The sequence below is a fragment of the Notothenia coriiceps genome, unplaced genomic scaffold, assembly GCF_000735185.1.
Source record: "Notothenia coriiceps isolate Sejong01 unplaced genomic scaffold, NC01 NC01_scaffold00001922, whole genome shotgun sequence".
NCBI lineage: Eukaryota > Metazoa > Chordata > Actinopteri > Perciformes > Nototheniidae > Notothenia > Notothenia coriiceps.
Genome location: NW_011334623.1, coordinates 444,263 through 470,269, shown reverse-complemented (window position 1 = coordinate 470,269; position 26,007 = coordinate 444,263). Strand labels below are relative to the sequence as shown.

The following is a 26,007-nucleotide window of genomic DNA, read 5'->3' as shown; positions in this document are numbered from 1 at the left end:
CAGTAAATAGTCATGAGTGTAAATATATATTCAATTTAATTCAAATTAATTAATAATCAATATTGATGTTGTAGTGTCTACTCTAGAGGCTTGTATTCATGTCAGGTTTTGTTAAACTTGTTGACACCTGATAAATGGCAGATCATATTAATTTGTATATCTATTTATTTATACAAATAAATACTATCTTCACGAAGGTAAATCATTTTTTCCCAGAAGCCTACCTTTATCTGTTGTAAATTCTCATCTCTTTCATAATTGAAGGAAAATCTGTGATAATGAATCCTTATTACATAGTCTGACGAGTCTGATCATGGGAACCAGAGCCATATAATAGATAATAATTCTCTCTATATGGCGCTGATGGGAACCAATGAGATGCCGTCTGTGGTCGTTACGTAAGCACGTCGCTGTGCGTACGGCTGAATGTGACAGGCCAGCGCGCCAAATTGATATGCAAACAAAGGGAAGGCAGAAGAAAATACGACTCGTTTAACATAGAAATAAACTGTAAAACATCGTAGAGACCCTTTAGAGTATATACTTTACCGGATTAACGTTCTCAGACCAAGCTGTCAGGATGAGTTTGCTCGAGCGGTGCGAGGAGCTGTTCAAGTCCTCCAACCTGTACGAGGTGCTGGGCATCAACAAGGAGGCAAGCGAGAAGGAGATTCGCAGGAGCTACTACAAAGTGTCGCTGAAAGTCCACCCGGACCGGGCTCCTGAAGACCCGCTGGCCACGGAGAAATTTCAGGTTAACTCTCCTGGATGTTGGCTATCAGCCACTATGAACACATGTTAGCGTCACTAGCGAGCTAACAGCTAATTTAACTTACTTTAGCTTCAATTACTAACTCCCTTTATGTACAATAACTAGCTTGATGCCGATCATAATATATAGACTTAGTCATGCGTTTGTGCTATTTGTAGAGAAGCATGGAGGTTTTTGAGATCGTATTCCGACTGATACATTGATTAAGTGCGTTTTTGTAAGAGCTTTGGTTTACTTGTAGCTAGGTGCAAAATAGACTAGTCATGTATGGCTGTATATTATGAAGGACCTTCCGGTTTTCCAGCTGTCTACTCTTCGGTAAAAACACCACAATGGTCCTAAATCTGATTTCAACAATAGTTACATGACTGGATAGCGAATTGGATCAAATACTAAATGTAATTTTACATCACAATCTTGCTATAATATGCTGTAAAGTGTGGTATAACTTTTTCAAAACGCAGTTTAAAAGCTGTATGCATGAACAAAAATTCCAGTTAGAATTGCCTGTCTCATTAAATACATTTGTAATAACACTGGCAAAAAATTGTATAAATAATTAAGCAAGAATACAAATTGTAAAATTAAAGTCACTTGGATAGAAAAAAAGATACCCAGTAGTTGATACCCAACCAATGATTAGGAACTTATGCAACAAATGAATAGGCACCTTATTAAAGCAAGAGTAAAAAGTTATGGTTTCTTTAAAAAATAAATTCCCTCAGATCCTCAAGCAGACTGTTCCAGGGACAAAGGGCCACAATGGCTAAACATACAACCTTAGAAATGAAAGAAATGGCTTCCACTGTATTACAGCTAAATCTTTATATTTGTAAAGGTCCCCTATTATACTGTTTTTCATCAATATATTATAGGTCTCAGTTATATACAAAACATGTCTCTGAAGTGTTTGGCTCGAAATACCAAACTGATCATTGCAGCATCCCATAATCCCCTCTGTTTCAGCCCTGTTTCAAAAGTGCTGATTCTCTGTCTGTTACTTTAGATGAAAATAAGGAGCCACTCCCCACGCCCCTCTGAGAGATATTTGGTTACAAATAACACAATGGTGCTCTAGGACAGGGGTTCCCAAAGTGGGGGCCGCGAGATGATTACAAAATAAAAATGGAAAATAAAAAAAAATTGATTAATTTTTTTTATAATTTGTAAAAAAAAAAATATTATTAATAATAACGTTTGCATAGACATTTTCAGGGGCGGACTAGCCATCTGTATAATTTCCCCGNTTGTCGGCGGGTATCTCCATCTCCAGCTGCCGTGTTTGCTCCCAGCTGGGAAAACGAATGGGGTGGTTGTGTTTTAGGTGTAGTTTAAAATGCGTGGTATTGCCTGCTTTTGTCGCTACCTTTTTTAAACCAATGCGACACACCGCCCGGCTCATTCAAGTCCGTAGGTTCGCCTCGTTGATTTGGTTTGAATCCAAAATACTGCCACACCGGAGAATCGAGATGTGTAGGTTTTGTAACCAGTTCCATTTCACTTTAAATTCCCCGCGAGTAAGTCACACGTTGTCTCCCGCTTGTCGCTATATTATTAATTTGGCTCCTACGCTGCTGCATGTGCACGCGGAGTGTCCTGACGTGGCTGTGTGTCAGCCCCGCCCCTCACAGCGCGCCTGGCAGCCACATCGCTCCAGGCTAAAATGCTGGTCACATCTTTATGTAAACGGCAATTTATCGAGCTCAGAAAAGTTATCGAGTCCATTTTTATTTATCGTACGATAAGTCAATTTATCGATTATCGCGATAGGCCTAGTTACACAAGCCAAAAAACCGTTATGACATCATAAAGTGGCCAAAATCTGATCAGCTCATTTTCACACAGGTTTTTATATAAATGGATCAGGACAAAAAGTGTGCAAATCTTTTTTCCTGAAACTTTCAGAATCTCTTTACACAGAGGGGACACATGTTGATGTAGAAAGGACATGAAAAAGTGCATTTTGCATAATAGGTTTAACTTTGCCTTGTTGTATTGTCATATATACTAAACCTTATATTATACATATGGCTTTTTAAAGCTGATTATATCAATAGTTCACTTCAACCTCCCCATCCTATTTTATATTACTTGTAAAATCTATAGTACAGTGTTGTGTGTATGATCAAGGCTCATCTGACTGCAGGTGTTGGGGAAGCTGTACGCCGTGCTGAGCGATACGGAGCAGAGAGCTGTTTACGATGAGCAGGGGGTGGTCGATGAAGAGTCTGACGCCCTGAGTGAAGACCGCTGCTGGGAAGATTACTGGAGACTGCTCTTCCCCAAGGTACGGCATCACAGCTGGTGTTTTCTTTATTGGTATTAAAGTGACTTAATAATGAGTCACACACATTGCTTTGTGTTATACATGTTATGTGAGATCCGGAGTGAGTCACGTCTATTACAGGAGTTTTATTTTAGTTGATAAACAGAAGATGGGGATGTGTCACTGCACCTTCCATGGAACAACAAATTAAAAACCTACAACGTCATTGTACCCAGGGATAATGGTGGAATATTGCACACCTAATATGTTCTGCTAGTTTATTTCTAGCAGCTTTGCACATAATATAAATGTGTTGCCTTGTGAAGCAACCTGTCTGATGTGTTGTTTCTCTCCATCTCCTAGATTACCGTACAGGACATCCTCGAGTTTGAGAATAAATACAAGGGCTCTGATGAGGAGCGGAAGGATGTGATCCAGCTGTATGTGCAGCACCAGGGAAACATGGACGTCATCACAGCCTCGGCCATGTGCTGCTCTCAGGAGGATGAGCCCCGGCTCTGCGGCATCATCCAGGCGGCCATCGATAGCGAAGAAGTCCAATCGTTTCCAGCATTCACGAAGGAGAGTGATAAGAAGAAGAAGGCTCGTAGGAAGAGGGTGAGAAATGTGTTGGCGGTAGAGCCACTAAATCCTCACAGCTCATATTCTATTCATGTCTAGATTTGTTTAGTTAGTGTTGCAAACGGGAAGATGCTACCACATTTCCACTTATGACGTAAACTCAGTTTATTGCAATTGACCTTCCAGGCTAATAAAGAGCGACAGGAAGCAGAAGAAATGCAGAAAGAGATGGGCCTCGGCGATGAGGATGACAGTCTTGTGATGATGCTTCAGGTAATAGTTGCATATATGAAATAGTTTTTGGCAGGTTGTTTTTCTTTCTTTTAATAACCATCTTTTCATTATTTCTTTCCAGCAAAAACAGAAGTCCAGAGAGCAGAATTTCAACAGTTTCCTGTCTGACCTTGAAACAAAACACTGCAAAAAAAGTGGGCCCCAAAAAGGAAAGAAATCAAAAAAGTGAAAAGCAGGCAGCTGTGGTTATTGTAGAAAGTATTAAGATAAAAAGCAGCACTCTAAAAGACACCCTTTTATATTAATAAATCATGTCTGATTGGCTCCAGTTGAGCGGTTCCCTTTAGCCTTTCTCTGTTGTAATTCAAATTTAAAGTAACCCTTATCAAAATGTAAATGCAACCTTAATTTCTTGTCATGTTTGTCTTTTATTGTCAAAGTCTTCAAAAAACACAAATAAATTCATATTTTATATACATCGTTTGTACAGTTTTTTTATTTGTGTATAAAATAGAATCAAAGAAAATGCATCCAAGAAAAGTTTTGATTTTCAAGCTTTGTCACTCGTGTTGCATGGCTGTCCGATACATTATTTTAATAACTAATGAAGGGGAAACTAACCTTTGTGCAGTAACCCTGACGATACCCGTCAAAGCGTCTCTTTGCTCAGGTGATGAAATGTACTTTAGACACACTGCAGTATGACATGAATCATTTAGTTATTTACATAGTTCCTTATACCTGCCTCTTGTATTCCTACATTATATTGATGTGTAGTAGGTAGGGCTGCTCGATTATGGCAAAAATCATTATCTCGATTATTTGGGTCAATAATTGATATCACGATTATGCATTACATGTCACTTGTTAGACGCTTTTATCCAAAGCCACTTACATACTCAATACTGTGGACAATCCCCACAGGAGCAATTTGGGGTGAAGTGTCTCAGGGACACAACGACATGCTGACTGCAGTGGGGTTTGAACCTGTAACCCCCTGATCCGAAAACCAACGCACAACCCACTGCACCACACGCCTCATTATCCATTTACTTTGAAAACATCGATTTATTGGGAAAAAATTGAACAGTATATCGTTTTATTTTGATTACGTTGTTTTCCTAATCGTTGCAAGCCAAAATCGTAATTGCGATTAAAATACGATTCATTGAGCAGCCCTAGTAGTAGGTAAAGCATGTGAGCTGCAGAGATGTTAAACCACCCAAATCCCTCTTCTGATTTATGATGAAACCGCTTCAATGGAGGGAAAGGCAAAAAAAAGTCAAGATGGCATTTCTTGTTTGTGTACGCAAGTTTTTTTTGTTTTGCACAAGGCGGTTGAAAATGTTGTCCTTATAAAAGATACAGTACTAAACTCTGATGTTGCATCAGAGAGAGAAAAAGTGCTTTTTAATTTGTATCCTAGAATCTAGAATCTCTAGAGTGCCACGCGTCCTAACACCCGGAATTAAGTTAGCATTTTACCACTTCCGGTTCCTTCGACAAAAACCAATGCAATTTCTCCATTTTGGAAAATAACTCGAAATGAGGTCTGTGGTTGACACACATTGAAGAGACAGATCACGTTTTGTTCAGCCGGATAATATCCACATGTCTACCCTACTTTTATGATTTTCGAATCATAAATCTAATCAATAGATTTATATCCTATGGAGAAATTGCATTGGTTTTTGTCGAAGGAACCGGAAGGAGTTTACTTCCCGGTTTTAGGACGCGTCACTGTGGCTCTCTATATCCCTGTCTGCGTGAATGTGTTATTCCCTGCATAGTCATTTACCAGTAAAACAACACACCATGGAGGATTATTAACTCATCATTCACATTTAAATAAATATATACACATTCAGATCACACATACAAATATCCACGCATACGCCTCATACTGTACAATACGATGTTACTGTGTGTTTGGCAGCCACATAAGCTGATTCCTGAAATACAAAAATAGGCCTCTTAACAAAAACTTAATCAAGCAGCATTATGTGAAATAAAAATTCTGCTACTTCTGTAAAAAAAAAAAAGTTTAGTGGTCACAGAGCGTTGAATAAAGGTCCATGGCTGAAGGGTCTGGAGGCGAACTACAAACCGGGTCTGCTGGCTCGGGATGAGACGCCCCCCCTGGTGTAAGACCGAGACGGGACGGACACAGGCATCAGAGGCGCTGCGGGGTAGAGGAAGGGAAAAATCTCAAGTTAAGAAAGATACTGAACTCTGGAAGGTTCCTCTGCTTTAATCTACCGACCTGGGACGGGGGCTTGTGGGTCTGGCTCCTCTTCGTCTTTGATGGGCAAGTGCCCCAAGGGGTGGTGGGAAAACGAGTCCAAGAAAGATGAGCTGCTGATGCCAAGACTGACGCCGGTCACGCCGATTCCAAGTGAGTCTGGTGGAATGCATGAATAATTGAATGCATAAGTTATCAATTGATTTAATCCAAAATACATATTTCTTACTACACAGGCACTGGCCATGTACAGTTAAAGTACAGGCAGAGCATTAAGAGTGACAAAACAGGTTGATGGAAGATCTAACTATTCATTATAAAACGGACAAGTCAAATCAAGCAATCTGATTGGTTCTTAGCCGTGATATAATGAGCGTATATCACGGGTAGAATTGTAGTTACTTTTCACAAGTCATGTATCCCTCCGCGTCTGAGAAAAGCTACAACCGTTACAGCTGTTACATTACGTCCGTTACGAAACTAACTAACTAACAAAGCTTCGCGTCGGGCCGAGCCACGCCCCTTAGCTGTGATATAATGACCATATACCACAGCCTGTAGTGAGCTATTGCTTAAGTATAAGTGAAACTAGGGGATAAACATTCAAAATATGGATAAATAGTTGAAATGTTAAGCTATGGTTAACAGTTGACACATTTAGCTTAAAGTAGTGCATACATAGTTGCAATAGGCTAAAAGCATTATAGATAAACACTTGAAGCTGATAGCTAGAATACAATTTTAACATGAACATTAGTTGTGGTGGCGGATAGTCAGATAAAAAGGGTTGGGAGTCACTGTAGCATACAACATTCACATTATTTTTTACCAGGAGCATTTTCTTGTTTTTATATACATATATACCGTATATACTGTATATACTATTCAAGTTACATTTCTGACCTGTGGCCACAGAAGCTCTGCCTGTCCGCCCCTGCCCGATATTGTCCAATACTGTGAAGGAACGCCGGTATGGAGTATCCGACTGAAAAAAAAGACATGGGTTAAAACTTAAAAGCACTATCTTTGATACTCAAAGCACTAAAAATGACCCTTCTTTTGACAACCAAACACAGAACATAAATGCATTAAACACCCTCCTTCATAGGACACAATAAAAAAATGTTTCACTCTATAGAAAGAAACTAAATCATAGAGCATGGGCGTATGTTTTGCTAGAAAAAGAGCCTCTCACCCTGTAAGTGTGAGTGGTGTTGGGGCGAGAGAAGACGTCCAGCAGGTGGTGACGATCCCTCGGTATTGAACTGCCAGCTTCGTCATTTATAGCACTGTGGGCGCGGCTGGCTAGGCCTTTCTGACGCTGGTCAAATAAAGGATAAATATAGAGTCTTTAAAAAGTTGGTCACATATGGTGCACTGCTTTTGATAGATGCTACAATGCGCTTGTTTTGCTGGTCGATTTATTAGAACCTAATCTGTGTTTCAATTCAGCGATTTAACACATCTTTCTTTGTGAGTGTAGGTGTTTCTGTCCTCACCTGTGCATGTTTGGACTGCTGCCCTGAGTGAGAAGACTCAGGCTCTCCAGTGCTGATGGGGGGAAGAAGTGTGTTCCTGCTGAGAGGGGTAAGCAGCGGGGAGGTCAGGCGGTCGCTGGCTGTGGGTCTGTGGACCAATGACACACACTTAGAGACAATAACAATGGACAGATTGTTCTTCGCTGCATCTATGACACAAACATGTACTTCTTTGTGAAAAGGCCGTAGGAGTTGTTCATATTCACAGCTTAGGTGTCAGTATGAATGCTAAGTTAGAACTTTACTTGTTGTGATAGTGTTGATAGATAAAGAACACATGTGATTTTATAAATATAGATAATGTTTGTCCTTTAGTGCTGTAATGAATTATTTTGCCACAGTGCTGCAACATGTTGAACTCCCCCAGTTACAGATGCTACAGAAACAGAAATATGATACAAAAAGGAATAGTTATGTATTTTGGAAATTCACTAATTTACGTTAGATGAGAAGATGCTACTTTCATACTTGTACAATTGAGTGTACTAGTAGGGGGGAATGTAATAAATGTGCTCATTGAGTTAACATTAAGTATTTAAGTAGGGTAGTTGCTGAATTTTGCAGAAGCATTGACATTCTGTGTGAAAGGAAAAGTATCTGGCACAGTTAACACAAAAACACTTTCAGGTTCATAACAAGTTCAGCTGTGAAGTTAGCATCACACATAAAACTTCTGTCAGCCTATCTGCTTCCATCTACCTCCCTCCTATCCCATTATTCTCCTGCACAGAGCCATAAGGCTCAAGTTAAAAGGGAGTCTGTTTTCAAAGTAATCTGCCTCTGCACCCCTTCAGTTACCGTAGAGGAGAAAGAGACTCGAAAGCTAGATAGGAGTTTGGGTGGGGCTGGCAGGGTTCCCATGATGCCTCTACTCACAGTCGTGTCCCGCGGATGACCTCATCCATGGATCCCGCCGCGCACGACTGACTCAGGCTGGGAACCAGCGGCAGGAGGGTTCGGGGGGGAGGGTTTCTGCGCCGGGCAGACTGTGCCGGGCGGGACAGCGAGGACGAGCTCTGCTCCAGGGCCCGGCGGAGGCGAGGTTTGCTGGAGGGGACCACGCTGGAGCCCGGTCTGTGAGGGGCCCGCTCCTCTGGCTCCCTGTGGGGGGGGGAGGAGATACATCATGCTGCCAACTCACTGTGTAATCTTTCCAAACAACATGTTCAGAACAGGGACAAAAACATGGCTCAAGTGAGGCTATGTCCTTCTATTATGTGTATCGATCGACTATAAGACATAAATGCCACATTCAATTTCCAAATAAATATTAAAAGGTAGTATGAATTTAAAAATGTGAGAAGAATGTGTCATTGATTTTAGAAATAAATGTACATTTCGGTATCATTGATTAAAAGGATAAAATGTGTGCATACTGGTTTCTCTCCAGCACACTGAGGTTCCTCTGCTGCAGTGGGATGCTGTGGATCACGATGAGGTCATTCAGGTTGTGCTGGGTCGCTGCTGCTGCTACCGCCACCCTCCCAGTCTGTGGAAACAGTGTGGGGGAGAGAGGGTGGCAGGACAGGGATAAAAGGAAAAAGTAAAGGAATCATTTAGAGAGAGGTAAGGACATCATATAGAAGAAAATGCAGGTCAAATACGCTTCTTTTTTTTAAGGCAGTGGCTACATGGTTAGTTTTTTTTTTTATGTTCAATACAACTTATTGTCAAAGAAAAGGTTATTTATCATGCAGTGATGTCAGGAGGGCCCCATATCTGCTAACAACCACAAATAACATTCACAACACAAAAAAAAAGCAATATCTAGCAAAACAAATATTTCAACACTCTCCTTGTGGAAGAAAATAAAAAACGTATGTTGCAGTTAATCAAGATAAACGGTGGTTAATCAACAGGCACAAGCACATTTCATCTAGAGATACAAATAACGAGCCACCAATCTGGCTGGAAGTGAGGGTGTTACATACAGCGGAGGGCCTTTTCTGCTTTTTGGATTTTCGTCTGGACATGTGCTTTGAGCCCCTTGACTTTGTGTTCTTAAAAAGGGAAAAAGTTGTGACCGAAGGAAGACAGTGGATATAGAAGGAACAAAGGTAGAAGAGTGGATACATAAAGACAGGAAGAAAAAGGAAAGGTGTATGACATAAGGAAAGGGAAACATCGAGGAAAGAATCAAAGGGTACACAAAGCACATTGGCAAGGTGAAGGGCAGAGAGTAAAGAGGGAAGGAGAGAAAACAGTGATACAGGTTAATGAACTGGAAGCATTGGAAGACTGCAACAGGCAGGAGTGAAAAGGATCTGAATCATTTGTGGACAGTCGAAACACGTAAAGCCTGCTAACACCTCACAGGTAAGAAAGATGAACATTGTTTTTTTATATAAGACATGTCGTTTACTACAAACAGCATTTTCTTTTCATGTTATATATTACAGGAGTGAGCTCAAGATGAAATGCAAACTTTGGTTTGAACACACAATGTGAGTTCCATCTTATAAACCCACGTATATTTCCTGTTATCATTATTACATGTGTTTCATTGCATCTAATGGATGACATTTTAATACATTTGAATTGACCTCCTGAAAATGCAGACAGTGATGAAAGTGAAATGAATCTCCCTGTCTAACGCCCCAGACGCCCCCTGCTGCCTCTAACCCCCCCCNNNCCCTCTCCCTTGTATATCACTGACCTGGTACTGCAGGCCAGCTGTGAGCGGGGGCACCCTGCTCTGACCCAGTTTGGGCAGCATCGTGGGCAGCATGGAGAGCAGCATGAAGGGATTCTGGGAGTCTGGCTGCACGGGGCTTAACCTCCCGGAAATCATTTCATCATCTGCCAATCACAAATAAAAAACCACTTCCAAATACGGTAGGCAAGAACAGTTTAAGTTAACGCATGTGAAATATATGAACTCAGCGCCCTACTTGAAGTGCAGCATTCCCAGTGACGCTGAACCAGCTCTTTCATCCAGCCAACCAGCTCCCGCCACACATCGTCGAACAGCAGGTCGAGCACGGCCTGACGGCGACACCGGTAAGGAGAGACAGGGGGTAGAGTGTGGTGCCTTCGAGCTGACTCGGAAAAGTCCTTCTCCCACTCGTCCTCTCTGCAGTAGAAAGATAAAGTATTATGTGAACACCTGGGATTCATATTACTGGATAAAAGTGATCTACTCACAAGTCCCTGCTATCAAAAGCAAGATATTCCTCCATCAGACCCTCCACCTCAATCACTCTGGGCTTATCGTGACATCTGGAGGGGCCAGGAGGCTCGTCCAGGTGTGCAGAGGACGCGACCAGCGCCGCTCTCCTGCCCTGCACATTCAACCTTTAGCCCAAGACAAGAAAACACAAAGGTAAGCACCTCAATAGGGTAAGCTTACAGACAAAAGCCTACACATCCTGTATGTTCGCTATAAATAATAAATCAACTCTAACCTAGTTGACAACAGGCTGAACAGCAGAGAGACATTACACTAAAACACACTGAATGGAGACATAACACAAACTCCTTTATGTAATGGTTTTTTTAAGTGAAACTCAGCGATGCATCTTAACAACTTGCAACAGCCACTAGAGATAGTCACGCAAACATTTCTGACACGTTGTTTTAGGTAATGAAGCACAGAAAGTAGATCCTGACACCAAGGAGATGTTTCTAACACGTTTCAGTGTCAGTGCAGTTACAACTTACTCTGCGCCACTCTTGTCTTTCTCCTGGGACTTCACAGCGCTCTCTTTGCTGACTGATGCGCTGCTGGCGGAGCTGCCTTTCCCTGAAACAGCGTACCACTGGAAGCCCTCGTCACTGGGACACATCAGCTGAGACCCCAGGATCCTGAGTGACACACACAATGAATATTTCAGTCAAACAATGATGCTTGGTCTCCGCTATCGACATTCATCTCTGATCACACTACCACTGCGAAGTAAAGGCTCAAGGATAGGATACCGAAGATGAGGGAACCGTGTGGCCCACTGCTGACATTCCTCCTGCAGCCCCTGGAGTATCCCCCCCCCGCTGCCTCTCCCCTCGTACAGCTCTTTGTCGATCTCCTCAAACATCTGCTGCACCTGCCGTGACGCCGCCTTGTCGAACTCCTATGGGACAGAAAAACAAAAAGGGAAGGAGACACAGGCAGACAGCAGAGCTAGTTATTCCTCTGTTCTCATACACTGTCTCTATGATTGACGGCTGCTTCTTTCAGTCTGCTCATCAGTTATTTGCATCACGTCGACATTCCTTCTGTTTTTCTATCTCATAGCAAGCTTCTAGGTTTAGAATGATTGGCCCCCTGTGGCCCTTTGGGAGGTGTGTATGCCTTTGTGGTCAAGCAGGAATGTTCTACTGTCTCAGAAGCAGCTTGAGGACCACAAACTAAATAAATCATTGAGTCCTAGAAAAAGTTTTGTAGAACTAGAAGATGTTAGAAAGCATTGCATAATAACAAACAAATACCCAGTGGAATCGCGCTGTTGGAGCCATAATGCATGACATGTGTCTTTGTTTGTATTTTATCTGTTTAATTAATGATACAGATCTAACTTTCTACACAAGATGGAGTATTCACTTGTGTGTGTGTGTGTGTGCGTGTGTGTGTGTGTGTAAATGTAATCACTGGGTGATCAGGTGCAGGTGTTTTGGGACGGAAGCAAACAGTTTTCGACCGTGTCGGCAGAAGCCGAGTTAATATGAGCTGTATGTTAAACCTGTTTGTATTGACTGGCGTGCATATATTGGTATCTGAATGGTAACAGAAAGGCTATATGGACAACAAAATAAATGGATCGATGGATTGAAAGATATACACTCGTATGGACATTGTTTTGTCATCTGGACAACAACATTAAAACCACTGGAGTCATTGTACAAACAAACACTCAAAATACTGGACAAAAAATCTGTTTTTTCGCATCACTGCCCAATACTCAAAAAATACAACTTGCTAAGCTGGGAAAACCTCATTAAACATGCAAATGCTTGCCTTTTTTACAAGATTGCCAACAGCCTTACCTCACCTCCTCTTACACAGTTTATTAACATACGCACAACTGCAACTAGGGTAACAAGAGGTGCAGCGAGAGGAGATTGCATTCAGAAAAAGTTCTTTCAGTCAGTCTTCATTTTCTGTTAAAGCTGCTCAGCAATGGAACTCAATCCCACCTCCAATCAGAGACCAGACCACATTCACTTTATTTAAATCAAAACTCAAAATATGGTTAGTGAGGAATCAGCTCTGCCAACACTGACCCAATCTTCTGCTCCTTACAACCCACTGCCTGTGTTTTAACATGTTCTTTTGTTTTGTTTTAATGTTCTGTATTTTAAATTGTTTTATTTAAGTATCCCAGTAATGTCTGTTGCATGTTTTAAATGTATTGTATTTATTGTTTAAAATGAAATGTGTTTTAAGTTGACTTTTAAAATCTGTCCAGGGACTACAGATTAAAAATAGCCTCTTGACTAACTCTGGCACATTTACAGAAATGTTCATTAATGTGCACTGTCCCTGTTAAATAAATGAATAAATAAAAATAAATGGAACACGCGTCCGAACTTAGTTCTCCGGTTCCCATCCCTCAGTGGCTTGTGTATGGATAAGGTTAAAAAGCCACTACACGGGCATTGCATATAGAAAGAAGTAGCCGACAATGAAGGCATGGACATTAGGATACAGTGAACGGTTCTACACGGTTGAGTCAATCAAAATCTGAAAATATGTGGATTGCTTTTGCATCTTTGCAATAGACGATGAAACAAGGCTAGAAGAACAAACAATGCTCTGTGTGCACGCTTGAGTATGTTTTCTGTGTGACAGTCACATTCATGCTGTCATCATCAGTGGGATCTGAGGTTCACACTTACATCGTAGCCCCAGGAGAAAACAGAGCTCCTCTCTGTGGAGATGCCAGTATCTGTGGAGCTGTGGATGGCTGACCACGACTGGTTGGAGTCTACTGAGATGACGGTGGGACAGTCAGAGTGTCCCGAGGCAGCCGACGTCTCTGAGCTGCGTATACATGACAAGAAGGTTGTGAGGTTTATGTCAAGTTTGAGAAGAAATGTTTGTTACATTTAGGGGTTTCTGATTCATAGTTCCAACCCTTCCTCTTTCTACATCAAACTCTTTTCTGTTCCACATATACCCTATTCATTTAACAAGTATATTCAAACACCTGGATTCTCTATGTAACATATAAAGCAGGTCTATGTTATGTGGATGCCTGAATCTTACTTGATGACATAATCAAAAGGCAGGGTTTCAAAGTGGAAAATAAAGGGCAAATGTCAAAGTAATTGAATATTCTAACAGCCTGACTCATAATTTATTCTTTTAACCGCACATCTTAAGGAGGCAATGTGACATCAATTAATCCACTGCTTCTGGGTGTCTTGTTTCACATTGAGAGAGCCTTGAGAATCAGCTGTCCACTCAAGATGGTGTAAGATTACAAAATGAGTTTAAAATAAAGAGTATGTTTGTTTTCTAGCTGCTATTAGTTTCATATTGGCGTTACCCTGAAGTTATCATTGTTTATTTTATGCAAAGACAAGCCCGGGTTGCCAGAAGTTACCTGTTGTGAGCGGAGACAGCTTCCTGGAGGTCATGGAGGTATCGCTGAGGCGTCTGGTTATCGTCTGCTTCCTCTGGGAGAGGGTGGTGGTCCAGGCTGCTGCGAGACAACCCGCGACTGCGAACATGACAGATTGAAACCATTATTCAAAATATTGTAATACAAAATTACATTTGTTATCACATATTGCAGAGGCCAACAGTGGTGTGTTTAGTGTCAGCGATGGGCTTACAGTCACCATTATAACATAGCGGCTGATTGTCTTCCAAGTGGTTGAGTCCAGTCAGGAGTAAAACAAAGTAAGATGTGCAAATAATATAAAGGATGTTGTTGAGGTTTTGCATGGGTTATCCCTTTAAATATAAATCAAGTCTTGCAGACATACCTCAAGATGTAAGAATACAGATTTACATTATAGTTTTAGTAATTACTTTGTTAATAGTTCACAATTGCATAATAACCCCAAAAGACATGTATGTCATTTAGACATTTCCTTGTCTCTTGGATGGGGTTTGGTTTTTACAGGATTCCAAGAAATCGACATCTTCCTATACTTGTATATTTTTTAATGACACTGGTATCTATGTATGTTTATATTTCACATTCATTTCGGTGGGCTTTTGTTTTTAAGGGTTTCTAACTCATCCTAACACGTACTGTCCAAACCAGGCGACAGACCTTGGTGGAACATATGGACTTTCATGAACTAGATCAATACAAATATTATTTTACATTGTCATCTGATAGTCCTTTACTTTCCTCCAGTGTGTAATAAAAGCACTCAGCCTCTGACAGCTGGGAAAACGTGTTTACAGAGAACTGCTACAGTACATAATCCAGCTCGAACCCTTTATTTTCCATACTCACATCTCAAGTTTGTGGGATACAGGTTTTCTGTTGTATCGTGAAATCATCCTCCCTTGTCTCCGTTTTATAGGCTCAAGCCCTCGTCTCTCATCCTCAGCTCCACGTCCTCGCCTCGCCAGGAACAGTTTAGAAGGGGATGTGACATCTCCTCTCGACGGCAGATAAACACCCTTAGTTAGTGAAGGAAAGCTGGAAGTGTCTAAGGATGCTAACGTTGTTTCTTCAGCTAATAGGAGGAGGCTACGTCTAAAAACAAGCTAGCTAACGTTACATGAACGGACGAATACAACCCCAACAAGGCACGGGCAACATTGTGTAATTCCCCGAAAGGCATTTCCAGTTAGATAAAACTTGCTACAATAAATTGGCCAATTAAAAAATAATAGGTTTACATCTTCAGTATAATGTTAGTGGAGCTAGCTATCTCCACCTCAAAGGATTGTCTTGCTAATGTTAGCACCACCAACAACAATAATACGGCTGTCATGGATACGCAGTTCCGTAAGCCCGCTGCCTCATGGGAAATGGATTTTGGACTACCACTAATAGGCGTTAGGTCATTGGCACTTTCACTGCAATTCCCAGCATTCATGTCGACAACGTAAATGCGTTCCTGAAATGTAACTGCTTGTCGTTGGTTTATTATGGTATGTCGACTAACTTCAGAACCTGCATTATATGTATTCTTCATGTTTTATTAATTTGTTAGGAATCGGTTTTATTGTTGTTGTACATTTTGTTTGATGTATATTTATTTTTGTTTCTGTAGTACAACGACGTTTGGTCATATATAAGGTAGGAACTATTATGTGGCACACGATTTGTCGTAGTCGAGTAGAATTTGCGGTGGGACCTAAACAGTGGCAGAAGGCGTGCGAGCAACGTACGTAGAAATGACACAAGTTTAATACGTTTTCCATATAGAAATCTATCCGGACCTCATCTACATATATCTTACATAAAAACAAGGTAAGGTTGACATACATCTTCAAGAAATTGTCCTGAATATCAACAGGAATACATTGTGTTTAACGTAGCTGTTATTTAGCCGTTAATAATTAATAATATTTCATGCTTACTTTTTATTGAAATCTAGACACAGTCTTTGAAAAACGAATACAATGGAAGCCCTTCAGAGAGGAGGGATTCAGGAGGATATGGTTCAGTACAAACTGTTTCTGGTCCAGCCACAAGGTTCAACTTTACAGCAGACCGAAGAGCATCTCACACAGCTAGTAGAGGAGATTTTAGCAAAGGTTGCCCCACTTCTGATACAATACATCTGGCAGCATCAGTCATTCAACCTCAAGTATCATCCTGAGAAAGGTAACGTTTTGGTCAACATTAGAAAGGAACTGAGGCAAATAAAAATACCTACACTAAAGACTAATATATTTTCTTTCTATTGACAGGTGGTGTCCCTGCTCACATTGGAGGTAGCATTCAGTTTGGGGACAATGTGGAGGACGAGTGGTTTATTGTTTATCTCCTGCAGCAAATCACAGAGGCCTTCCCAGATCTTGCAGCCAGGTGTGATTTAAAAAGTGGTCTTTCTTTTTAAAATTTAAATAAAAAGAACCAAATCTTTGGATTGCCATATTACAGTATTTCAACCTAAATTAATTGATATTGTTATTTTCTTGTCTTTTTTACGTTTGTTTGTGAAGAGTTGAAGACAATGATGGAGAATTTCTCCTCATTGAAGCAGCAGATTATCTTCCGAAGTGGCTGAATCCAGACACCAGTGAAAACAGAGTGAGTCAACTAGACGAGATGGAAATACATTTATTATGTGACAAATACTGTATACATTAAGCACAAAAAGCAATACAATTGAATTGTTTACATTGGATTATAGCAGTAAACAAGCTCTTAAGCAAACAAACAATTATGATACTTAAATGTTTTGTTTAGCAGGATTATGAATGAACAACCCCTGTGATTTTTAAGACTTAAATTTAAGTAGCCAGAAGTAAAAGGTAAAAGCTTTCATTGTTACTAATCTCTCTTGCAGGTGTTCCTCTATAGGGGAGGGTTGCATATTCTGCCTTCTCCCTCCAAATCCAGTCCAGTGGGGGTCTCCAGAGATAAAGTACCAACGGTGGCAGAAGCTACAACGCTGCTCACCGCACATCGAGAGGTCTGTCAGGCAAGCCCCAAGATCTGTTCAGCCCTGAGGAAGCGATTAGAGGGGTGAGAGTCTTAAAAGTTGATTTTTATTACGCAAATGTGTTTCAAATTCATTGTCATTTACAGTTCGCCTAAATCTTTCCACTAAGATGCTCTGATCTAATTCTTAGTATCCATGTCTGTATGAGACGAGCCATATATGATAAAATTATAAAAAATAATATAAGGTACATTATAAAAGAAAATAGCAACATTAGCTCCCTGTGGTCATATCATATTAGCTCAGATTTTTGTATATGTTTCAATTATATCAGTTTTGCATACGTTTTTTCCTACACATTTGATAAAACATTTGGAGAAGCATAAGAATAGCTTGTTAACGGCCTCATAAATATTGTATGTAGGTGGATAAAAATAACATATCAGCACGTACTGGTAATGTATCGAAAATGATAAAGTAAACCAACCTCTACTCTTCCCTTAGGTACCCAGAGAAGATTGAAGGAAGCCTCCATCGTGCCCACTGTTTCATACCTTCAGGTATCGCCATGGTGTTAGCGCAGCGACCAGACCTCATTGCTCCTGCAGTGTTGGCGTTTTACCTCCGGGATCCAATAGATCTGCAGGCGTGTCGAAGCTTCAAGACCTTTCCTCCTCACACAAGAGTCCTCACCTCGGTAAACACACTTTATGATAGTGGCACTCGAGTCAAAAGAAAGACAAATATGTTGAAATGCTGCCTCTATGTTGTGTACTATAGTGACTGTTTGAGTTTTTCCTCTGTATGTTTCAGCTTTTGTGGAATACCTTAGAAAACCTTTCACCCGAAGTTTAACCTTGTACTTCACTTGTATGAATATGTATTTCAGGTGACATTCACCCGCTGCCTGTACGCCCAGCTGCAGCAGCAACAGTTCACCCCCGACCGGAGGAGCGGCTTCACCCTGACTCCTCCCTCTGACCCCCATTACAAAGCACATGAGCTCGGCATGAAACTGGTGAGCCATGACATTTGTTTCCTCTTTATTCCAAGCTGTTTTTGGATAAATAAAACTAGGCCTTTGGTAGAATGCAACAAGGACTGTGTGTTCTATTTTCTAATATTTCTGATTATTTCTCCCAGGCCCATGGCTTTGAGATCCTATGCTCTAAGTGCATGCTGCCATCGTCTGAGCCTGATGCTCCTGTCAGCTGTAACCCTCAGTGGAAAGGCTTCATGGAGAGTCTGAAAAAAAATGGCTTCTTCCGGGTAAGTCACACCGTTTTTATGTTGAGGGCAGAAAAAGAGTAGCAACTGAACCACACCTGGAGTATTAAGTTAGGCAAAAAAAATCACAGATATGCAATCTACTCCGCATGTCTCTAACTGTTGACGTTCACTTTCATTGTTGTGAAATGCAGGAAGAGATGGACGGTTCGGCTCATTACAGAGAACTGACTAGATCTGCGGAAAACTTCTTCAAACAGTCTGTCGCGTCTAAATCAAGGTAACGACTGTGGCTCTGCATCCATATTTATGAACACTGTGTGGATATGCCTGCCTGCAACACTGAATGATATCTGTCTGAGTGTACATATTGTGTGTGTGTGTTGTCTCAGCACTTTGTCCCCGGGTGAGGAGGTTCTCCAGCTGCTGAACACCGGCAGTCCTTTAAACCTGGAGGAGATGAAGGAACAAGAGTCACAGCTCCTCCCAGAGGACAGTGAGTGAACAATCTATCTTAACAACAAGGTCATATTGTCCTTTCAGTTTGTTTGTAAGTAGGGAGGGTGTAGCAAGAGCCAATTAAAAAGCCATACCATTTTTAGGATGATCAAAGTCATCATGGTGTTTTCAAGCTTCATCTCTTTCACTTTTGTTTACATTGTGGGACAGGGCACTCTTTTAATAGCACATCAACTTGAATGTATCTTAAACTTGAGCACTGACAGCAGAAGTCAAGTATCAAAATGTCTGAACATAGAAATATAAAGCCTTATTGGAAAGGTATGCCTGTGGAAATGTTCCTTTTTTCAACTTTACTTGCTCACTAAATATAAAGACAGGCTTATAAAAAGTAATACATTGCAAGAAAATAGATATTGTCTCTACCACCTGGGATTGTTCTGCGTCCTGCCAGTTACCTTTTTAGTTTCTGTTCTTTTGGTATGCATCCTCCATTCTCTAGCATTTCTCCCTTTCAAGTAATTCCCATCATTATTTCTGTTTGCGTCTATCTACAGGTGACAGCTGGCTGGATATCACAACTCAGGATTTAGAGCGCATGTTGGAGGAGAGGAGTGGCGGCAGGGCTGATGTTGGCAGCCAAAAATCAATTTCAAGCAAACAGACACAGCATGTCGGGGGGGCAGAGGAGAGGAGAAAGGAGGCGGAGGATGACAAGGAGAAAGAGGAGGCCGGGTACAGCCTGGTCGCAGTCAGTCAGGGGATGAAGAACTTCCTCAACGCCATGTCGTCGCATGAGGGGGCTGAACTGCCCTGGTGAGGAAGAATCTGTCTGGAACACCTGATTGATTTTGACAATATTGAATAGTAATTTGGAGAGAAACACAGCCTACACATGTTGAAGTACAGCTAATCTAACCAAGGTATACATTATAGTAGGATGTAACGCGTGCATCATTTTATTTTCAAGGTTTGTGCATTCACACTAAATATCTCAAAGCTCAATGTCCCACCAAAAGTCTTACATTAAAGGTTCTACATTGTTTTTATTTTGTATCACAGGAGCAGTTCCACGCAGCCTTTTAGTTTTGAGCCTGACTCCATGGCCAGTGCACTGGACAGATTACTAGGTATGTAGTTCTGTAACAGTAAAAAGAATGAGCAGCGACATGCCACATCTTTCTCTGACTCTTTGTAATCTTTATAGGAACCACAGATGAGTTAGATTCAGATGATCTAGATGATGATGATGATGACGACGATGATGAGGAGGAGGATGATGATGAAGATGATGAAGTCGGGTCGTCTGGTCACGCACAGATGAACGGGACAGATAGTTTGGACGGTCTCAGAAAATACATGGACCAAATGGATCAGGAACTAATGGGAACTAATATAGGACAAAGCTTCAATGTGACGGTAAATCTTATAAAACATATCCCCATAAGTATCCTTCTAAATAGTTATGGGTATTGTTGGGGAAACAATTACTATTGCCTTTACAGAAAGTATAGTCTGTAACATATTCCAGGTATAGCAATTTTAAAGTAACATGACTTATTTACATCCAACACGGAAAACAAATGTGTATCTCAGAATCAGAATACCTTTATTAGTCCCACGGAGGGGAAATGTGCGTAGTAACAGCAGGAAAAAGAGCCACAGACGGCTTAAAGTTACATATGTTAAATATGTGACATGCATTTAAAAAAAGTACTAAGTTATGATATATTACAAACAATAATACAAAATAAAAAGTTACATAATTTAAAAAAAATACACATCCTGTAACAGTTCTTAGGATTTAGCAGCCAGGTATATATTACACAGTTATTAACGGCATCTATATATATTGCACATCTAGCACATATGGCACATAGGTGGTTGGTATTTAACAGCAGCAAATTTAAAGCAAGAACATCACAGAACAGCTTACAAGAGAATGGCACATTTTAAACAGTGAAAGCATTGAGGCCATTGTGTGAGACTTGTGTTTTAAATGTAATTTGTGTATGGTAGTATATTGTCCTTTATTTAAATGTAATATTTATTAACTGTATTGGTTATGTCATGGCCTGGCTCTTAGCCATAACAAACGTGTGGAAAGGACAATAATATATATATGAAAGACAAAATAATTAGCGACGTGGCTGCTCTGCCAGAACAGGTCCTCTGCGGAGAGAGAGATCGAATCTCTGGCTTAGGCCTTTCAATCCTCCGGTGCCAGCAGCCAGAGGCCTGTACTACGAAGCTGGTTCAACCTAACCTGGATATGTTTGAGTTAGCCAGTTGGCCTAATCCAAAACATACGCGCTCTCCCTAAACGGTTCTACGACGCGGGTTATCAAGTGGATCGCTCAAGCCAGCCGTGCCCTATCTAGTTAGGTGCGCGTTCACATGAAAGGGAGCATTCGACCAATCACAAACATGGAGAAGCGTACTGACAGCGCAGCGTCATATTTCCGTCACACACCCTGGCACCCTATCTTAAAGAACCATAATTGTGATATATGACCTTCATACAGAAATCCTCGTCTTCAATAACCAACCACATCTTTAGTAACCCAGGTACCTGAGAAGCACACTTTAAAAAGATGGGCAGAGCGAGAAAGATTTAATAAGACAATATGAAAGTCAATATATTAAAGTCACAATAGTTCCAGTCCAGCTTTTACCAATCACATACAGCCAGAAATCTTCCAACGTTCAAACGGCTGACCCTACTCCGGCTCATGCCGAGCATCTGCCCCAGGCAACACAACCTCGACACGACACCTACTCAGGTGGTGGAGACCTTCACACACAACCCGGTTCACATGGCAGGTCCCAGCAGAATGGGAAACAGCAGCACTCTTCAACTCGGCAACAGGCTAAACATGTTCAAAACCCCTGTGCAAAGAATGGTCACAGCAATGACCCTGGAAAACCCCACTGCGAGACAGAGACAGGGAAGGCTCTGACAGAGATGGGACCCCCATGACCATGGCAGAGCCGCTGTCCAGAGACAACTCATGAACTGATTCGGCCACAACACATGCGCTCTTGCAGTACGAAGTGACCTCTGGACCCACCTTGGGTATCTTCACAGATACAGAAACAGCCAAACCACAAGTGACGAAAGGTACAGGAGGAGTGCCATTCCAAACTCTGCAAGCCATTACCCAACACAAAATGTACCCCTATGAAAGGCAAAGCTGGACTCACCACGACAGCTACTTCACTCAAGGTCACAGTCAAAATAAACCCTGTGAACAGGAACGGGTTGAACCTTCAATCCTATCCCACGACTCCGAACACAACCAGTGTCAGTCTCATCAGACAAAGGCAAGACAGATTTTACGACGAAGGAATCATAGGATCCGGTGTCCCTCAAGATTTTTATTGGAACTTTCACATCACCATTGACCAATGAAACAAATCCATCTCTAATGAAAGGGGCAAACGATGCCAAAACATTGGGGTTACAGAAGTGAAATGTAGGCACCTCAGAACCAAAACAGCGTTTTACCGGGGCAGTGAATGCAGCAGGCCTAACATCACTTCTCACTCTCCAGTTCCTAGCCCCTAGAACAGGACATGCTGCCTTCCAATGTCCTTCCTCATGACAATAGTTACAGTGATTCACATTTCCAAAGTCAGAGTTCAAGAAACCTGCTGGCTTTGAATGTGTCTCAGACGAAACAGCAGCAGAACCATTACCTCTCATCAAAACCACTGGGAAACACAGAACGCTCTCTGAAATTACTCTTATGGAGCAACACAAACTCATCGGCTGCCTCAGAAGCAGAAGTGACCTTTCGTTCAGTGACATATGTTGCAATGCGATCAGGAAGAACATTTCTAAACTGCTCCCAAATCATGAGGTCACATGAATTATCAAAATAAATGATGTCAAGAGAGATCAACCAACGCCCAAATGAGTGGACAAATCCCTCGCTATCTCCACGTACGTTTGGCCATTTTTTCCCTCACAGGACCTGAAACGCTGACGATAGGCCTCTGGCACTAGTTCATATGCTTTAAGAACAGCAGCTTTTATTTTAACATAGCTAAAGCTATGTTCCAGACTCAAGGAGGAATATGCGGACTGCTTCTTTCTGCTGCTCAAACGAAAGTGCACTAGCCTGAAAAAGAGGTTTTAACAAAACCTCCTCTTTCTTTGCAGAAAACACTCCCGTCTCCCTTAATGTCGACACTATAGTCTTTTATATTCTCTTTCATCCTCTTATCACCGACAATAGACACAGAGAAATATTCAGCAATCAAAGGCAGCTGCTCTTTTGAAAAAGTGCCAAGAGACTCCTGAGACGGAGCTTTAATGAATGCCTCTACGTCAGCCATATTATATTACAACGACCCCTCACCGGAACACAACACCGGACCTTTAAGCAGAGAGAAGGAAAACAAAAACAAACCGGACCGACACCACAGCGTTTATTATACGTACAAAGTGGTACAATACTAACTTTTTGATTGGAGTTTCCCCACTAACTATTGACCATCCCACTGACTAATCTCCTCCCTAGTCTTCATGCAGTTACTTGTGGTGGGTATTTATGCACTGGAGACCGCTGGCCCAGCAAAGCGACTAGCAGGCTAGCAACACTACTGAAACCACGGCCATGCTCCCAAGCCGAAGCTTCAACCACTTTCTCTGCAACACTACACACCCAGCTCAACAATCCCAAGGGAACCGCCGCTAAAACCTAAAAGGGAAAGCTCCGCACTGCTCCACATACAACGCACCAACAAACCCACACGTGTCAACAAGAGAGAGGAAAAAAACAAACGGCTGACCACGGCTAAGAACAACTGGCAAACACTCTCCCGAAATATAATACAAAACAAATAATAGCCTCACAAAGTAATTTAATCAATCCTCAAACAATGATCTGAAATATACATTTCCTTCCCACACGCGGTCTAATGAGCCGAAACAAAGAAACCGGCCGAACTGCATGCGCAAACAAACTTTACACACCCGCACCAACTCCTAACACAAATCTTACCTATCCGTTGCTGTAGTAGTACAGATAAAGGAAGCGGACGAGCTCCCAGCTGTCATGGCCCTTAGCCATAACAAACGCGTGGAAAGGACAATAATATATATATGAAAGATGTTTATTTTATTTATTTATTATTTTCAAAACTCAACGTGACCAAAGCCAAACAAAAAGGCAAGACGAAAGAATTAGCGACGTGGCTGCTCTCCCAGAACAGGTCCTCTGCGGAGAGAGAGATCGAAACTCTGGTTCAGGCCTTTCAATCCTCCGGTACCAGCAGCCACGTGTCCTCAATCAGTACTGACACAAACAGAGAGAACATTAAAGGGCCATACCCACGCCACAGGAGACAGTAAAGCAGGGGTCGTCACAGTTATTACATTACGTATTTTTGGGTAATTGTAACAGTTGCCTTTTTGTGTATCCCTTTTATGTACGTCTTTCCATGTGTTACTGTTTTTGTCCTTTCTGCAGAATCACAACAAGGCAGAATTGGGCAATGGCGGCCCTCATCCCTCTGCCACGGACAGTTTCCCAACACATGAAGGTATGGAAGAGACTGAGGAGGAGATCCAGCCTCTGGATGTGGATCTGAACCTGGTCGCCAACCTGCTGGAGTCCCTCAGCTGCCAGGCCGGGCTCGCCGGGCCGGCCTCCAACCTGCTGCAGAGTCTGGGGATCCACCTGCCCCCCAACTCTGACCCCTCGTAAAGGAAAGACTCAGGTACTTAAACATGGAAGAAGGATCAGCATTCACAGTTTACCAGGCTTCCCCTAAAGCTGTTAGCTAAAACCTTTATTCACATTGATTACACATCTGTTGGCAAAGTACTCATGGAAGTCGAAGATGTCCTGTAAAGCTTTTATTGTAAACAACACACTTCTGTTTACATTTGGTATTTCTCACTGAAATGATTGTGTACACTGTGAAAATGTATACTTTAGAAATCATAAATGGGTTGGGTTAATTTCCTTTATTATGAAACATTAACAAAAACGTTTGGATTGGATTGTTTGTAGCTTACAGTTGGTATAAAATGTACACAAAAATATCATACATGTGCACAATACATAAATAAAAAACAGACATAGACAGACAATTTGCATAATGCAATTTTGGTCAGGCTAATACAATATTGTTATTTTGGTTTGGTCCATATTGGTGTTCAAGTCATGCTATAAATATGCATACACATTTTGTATAGCATGCCGCCATCGATCATGTATGATTGGAACATGTTTATGGCAGTGTCAAAAGGAATGCATCTAGTATTTAGTTACAAAATAATCTTTTCTGTCGTATACATAATATAAAAAATGTTGTGTCAGCAAGTTATAATGAACCGTTTTCATGTTAACACAGGATTTATAATACATGCTGCTCTGTGTAATGTTGGAATGTGTGTATCGTTGGTGTTTTTTTAAGAACTTACATTTGGTTGTTAAAAATAAGAATAAATATTTTTGGAAATAAAGTCTTATTTCAGTTTATTAAATGTATACAGATTCTCTCTGGAGTTTCAACAAAGTCCTTATTTAGCTTCTGGTAATAAGTTAAAGAGTAAACTAGACTAGATTGTTATCTTGATCCCTTTTCATCTGACTGACCTTAGCAGTCAGATTCATTCAAGGGCAACTTCTTCAAACAAACCTCTGGTTAAAAATTATTTCAGCTAAGGATCTGAGTTAAAAAAAGTTATAGCATATTCAACTGTCTGTGTCCACGTTCCTTATAGTGGCCCCTTCTCAGAATCATTCAAGGACAAACATGGCAAATAAATATTTTCATCTTAAATACTGTTTTATAAATTATTTCACATATACAGTACGGTCAAAAAGTCTGTTCGCTATCAAGAACTTGGTGTTGTTGTTTATCAGCGTTGACACGTTCACACGGGCAAAACTCAAACGGACTATACACTTTGAACACAAGTCATGTGCTCGGAAATGCTGATCAACCATTGGTCAGACATTAAGGGGGTAAAAAACGCAAATCCCGACAATTTCTACCAGAGCCTCCGCCATGGAGCATCGGCACTTTCGGCAGGTTATTTTCATGCTGCTGTTAATCTGGAGATCAACAGACTCTAGCGGCCCGCGCATATGATTATATAATCAGACAATGTCCGTTAAAAAAAATTATAACACATAATAAGAGACGTTCT

The 26,007-nt window shown here is 41.3% G+C and overlaps 3 protein-coding genes across 4 annotated transcripts; 2 read left to right on the top strand and 1 right to left on the bottom strand.

Annotated features, from left to right (window-relative positions):
• Positions 1 to 364: 364 nt before the first annotated feature.
• On the top strand, positions 365 to 4,332 carry dnajc9 (DnaJ (Hsp40) homolog, subfamily C, member 9). Its single transcript, XM_010793435.1, has 5 exons — positions 365 to 754; positions 2,919 to 3,059; positions 3,402 to 3,656; positions 3,807 to 3,893; positions 3,976 to 4,332. Exons 1-5 carry the CDS (start codon positions 581 to 583, stop codon positions 4,081 to 4,083), a joined length of 765 nt encoding a protein of 254 aa, XP_010791737.1. The 5' UTR covers positions 365 to 580; the 3' UTR covers positions 4,084 to 4,332.
• Positions 4,333 to 5,527: 1,195 nt separating this feature from the next.
• fam149b1 (family with sequence similarity 149 member B1) lies at positions 5,528 to 15,512 on the bottom strand. Of its 2 annotated transcripts, XM_010793421.1 has the most exons (16): positions 15,044 to 15,512; positions 14,177 to 14,293; positions 13,467 to 13,611; positions 11,553 to 11,701; positions 11,295 to 11,438; positions 10,779 to 10,928; positions 10,526 to 10,707; positions 10,291 to 10,433; positions 9,566 to 9,634; positions 9,011 to 9,123; positions 8,511 to 8,735; positions 7,596 to 7,722; positions 7,292 to 7,417; positions 7,000 to 7,081; positions 6,118 to 6,255; positions 5,528 to 6,036 (listed from the first exon to the last, which is right to left on the bottom strand). In XM_010793421.1, the coding sequence occupies exons 1-16, from the start codon at positions 15,088 to 15,090 to the stop codon at positions 5,954 to 5,956; spliced, it is 2,040 nt and encodes a 679-aa protein (XP_010791723.1). In that variant the 5' UTR covers positions 15,091 to 15,512; the 3' UTR covers positions 5,528 to 5,953. The 2 variants fall into 2 exon arrangements, with proteins under 2 accessions (XP_010791723.1, XP_010791727.1); XM_010793425.1 differs by lacking the exon at positions 9,566 to 9,634.
• A 316-nt stretch (positions 15,513 to 15,828) lies between these two features.
• ecd (ecdysoneless homolog (Drosophila)) lies at positions 15,829 to 25,708 on the top strand. Its single transcript, XM_010793413.1, has 14 exons — positions 15,829 to 16,012; positions 16,140 to 16,369; positions 16,456 to 16,573; positions 16,711 to 16,798; positions 17,058 to 17,236; positions 17,658 to 17,850; positions 18,043 to 18,171; positions 18,297 to 18,422; positions 18,575 to 18,660; positions 18,773 to 18,876; positions 19,397 to 19,655; positions 19,902 to 19,969; positions 20,047 to 20,258; positions 24,317 to 25,708. Exons 2-14 carry the CDS (start codon positions 16,165 to 16,167, stop codon positions 24,551 to 24,553), a joined length of 2,004 nt encoding a protein of 667 aa, XP_010791715.1. The 5' UTR covers positions 15,829 to 16,012; positions 16,140 to 16,164; the 3' UTR covers positions 24,554 to 25,708.
• The last annotated feature ends 299 nt before the right edge of the window (positions 25,709 to 26,007 follow it).

Bases quoted from the DNA above. Each gene is read 5' to 3' on its own strand.
- fam149b1 (XM_010793421.1), bottom strand. From the start codon at position 15,090: ATGATTTCACGATACAACAGAAAACCTGTATCCCACAAACTTGAGAT. The intron at 14,294-15,043 runs GTGAGTATGGAA...TCATGTTCGCAG, and splicing joins GTATCCCACAAACTTGAGAT to TCGCGGGTTGTCTCGCAGCA. The intron at 6,037-6,117 runs GTCGGTAGATTA...TCTACCCCGCAG, and splicing joins CCCACAAGCCCCCGTCCCAG to CGCCTCTGATGCCTGTGTCC.
- ecd (XM_010793413.1), top strand. From the start codon at position 16,165: ATGGAAGCCCTTCAGAGAGGAGGGATTCAGGAGGATATGGTTCAGTAC. The intron at 16,799-17,057 runs GTGAGTCAACTA...TCTCTCTTGCAG, and splicing joins CAGACACCAGTGAAAACAGA to GTGTTCCTCTATAGGGGAGG. The intron at 18,172-18,296 runs GTGAGCCATGAC...TATTTCTCCCAG, and splicing joins ATGAGCTCGGCATGAAACTG to GCCCATGGCTTTGAGATCCT.
- dnajc9 (XM_010793435.1), top strand. From the start codon at position 581: ATGAGTTTGCTCGAGCGGTGCGAGGAGCTGTTCAAGTCCTCCAACCTG. The intron at 3,657-3,806 runs GTGAGAAATGTG...TTGACCTTCCAG, and splicing joins AGAAGGCTCGTAGGAAGAGG to GCTAATAAAGAGCGACAGGA. The intron at 3,894-3,975 runs GTAATAGTTGCA...ATTTCTTTCCAG, and splicing joins GTCTTGTGATGATGCTTCAG to CAAAAACAGAAGTCCAGAGA.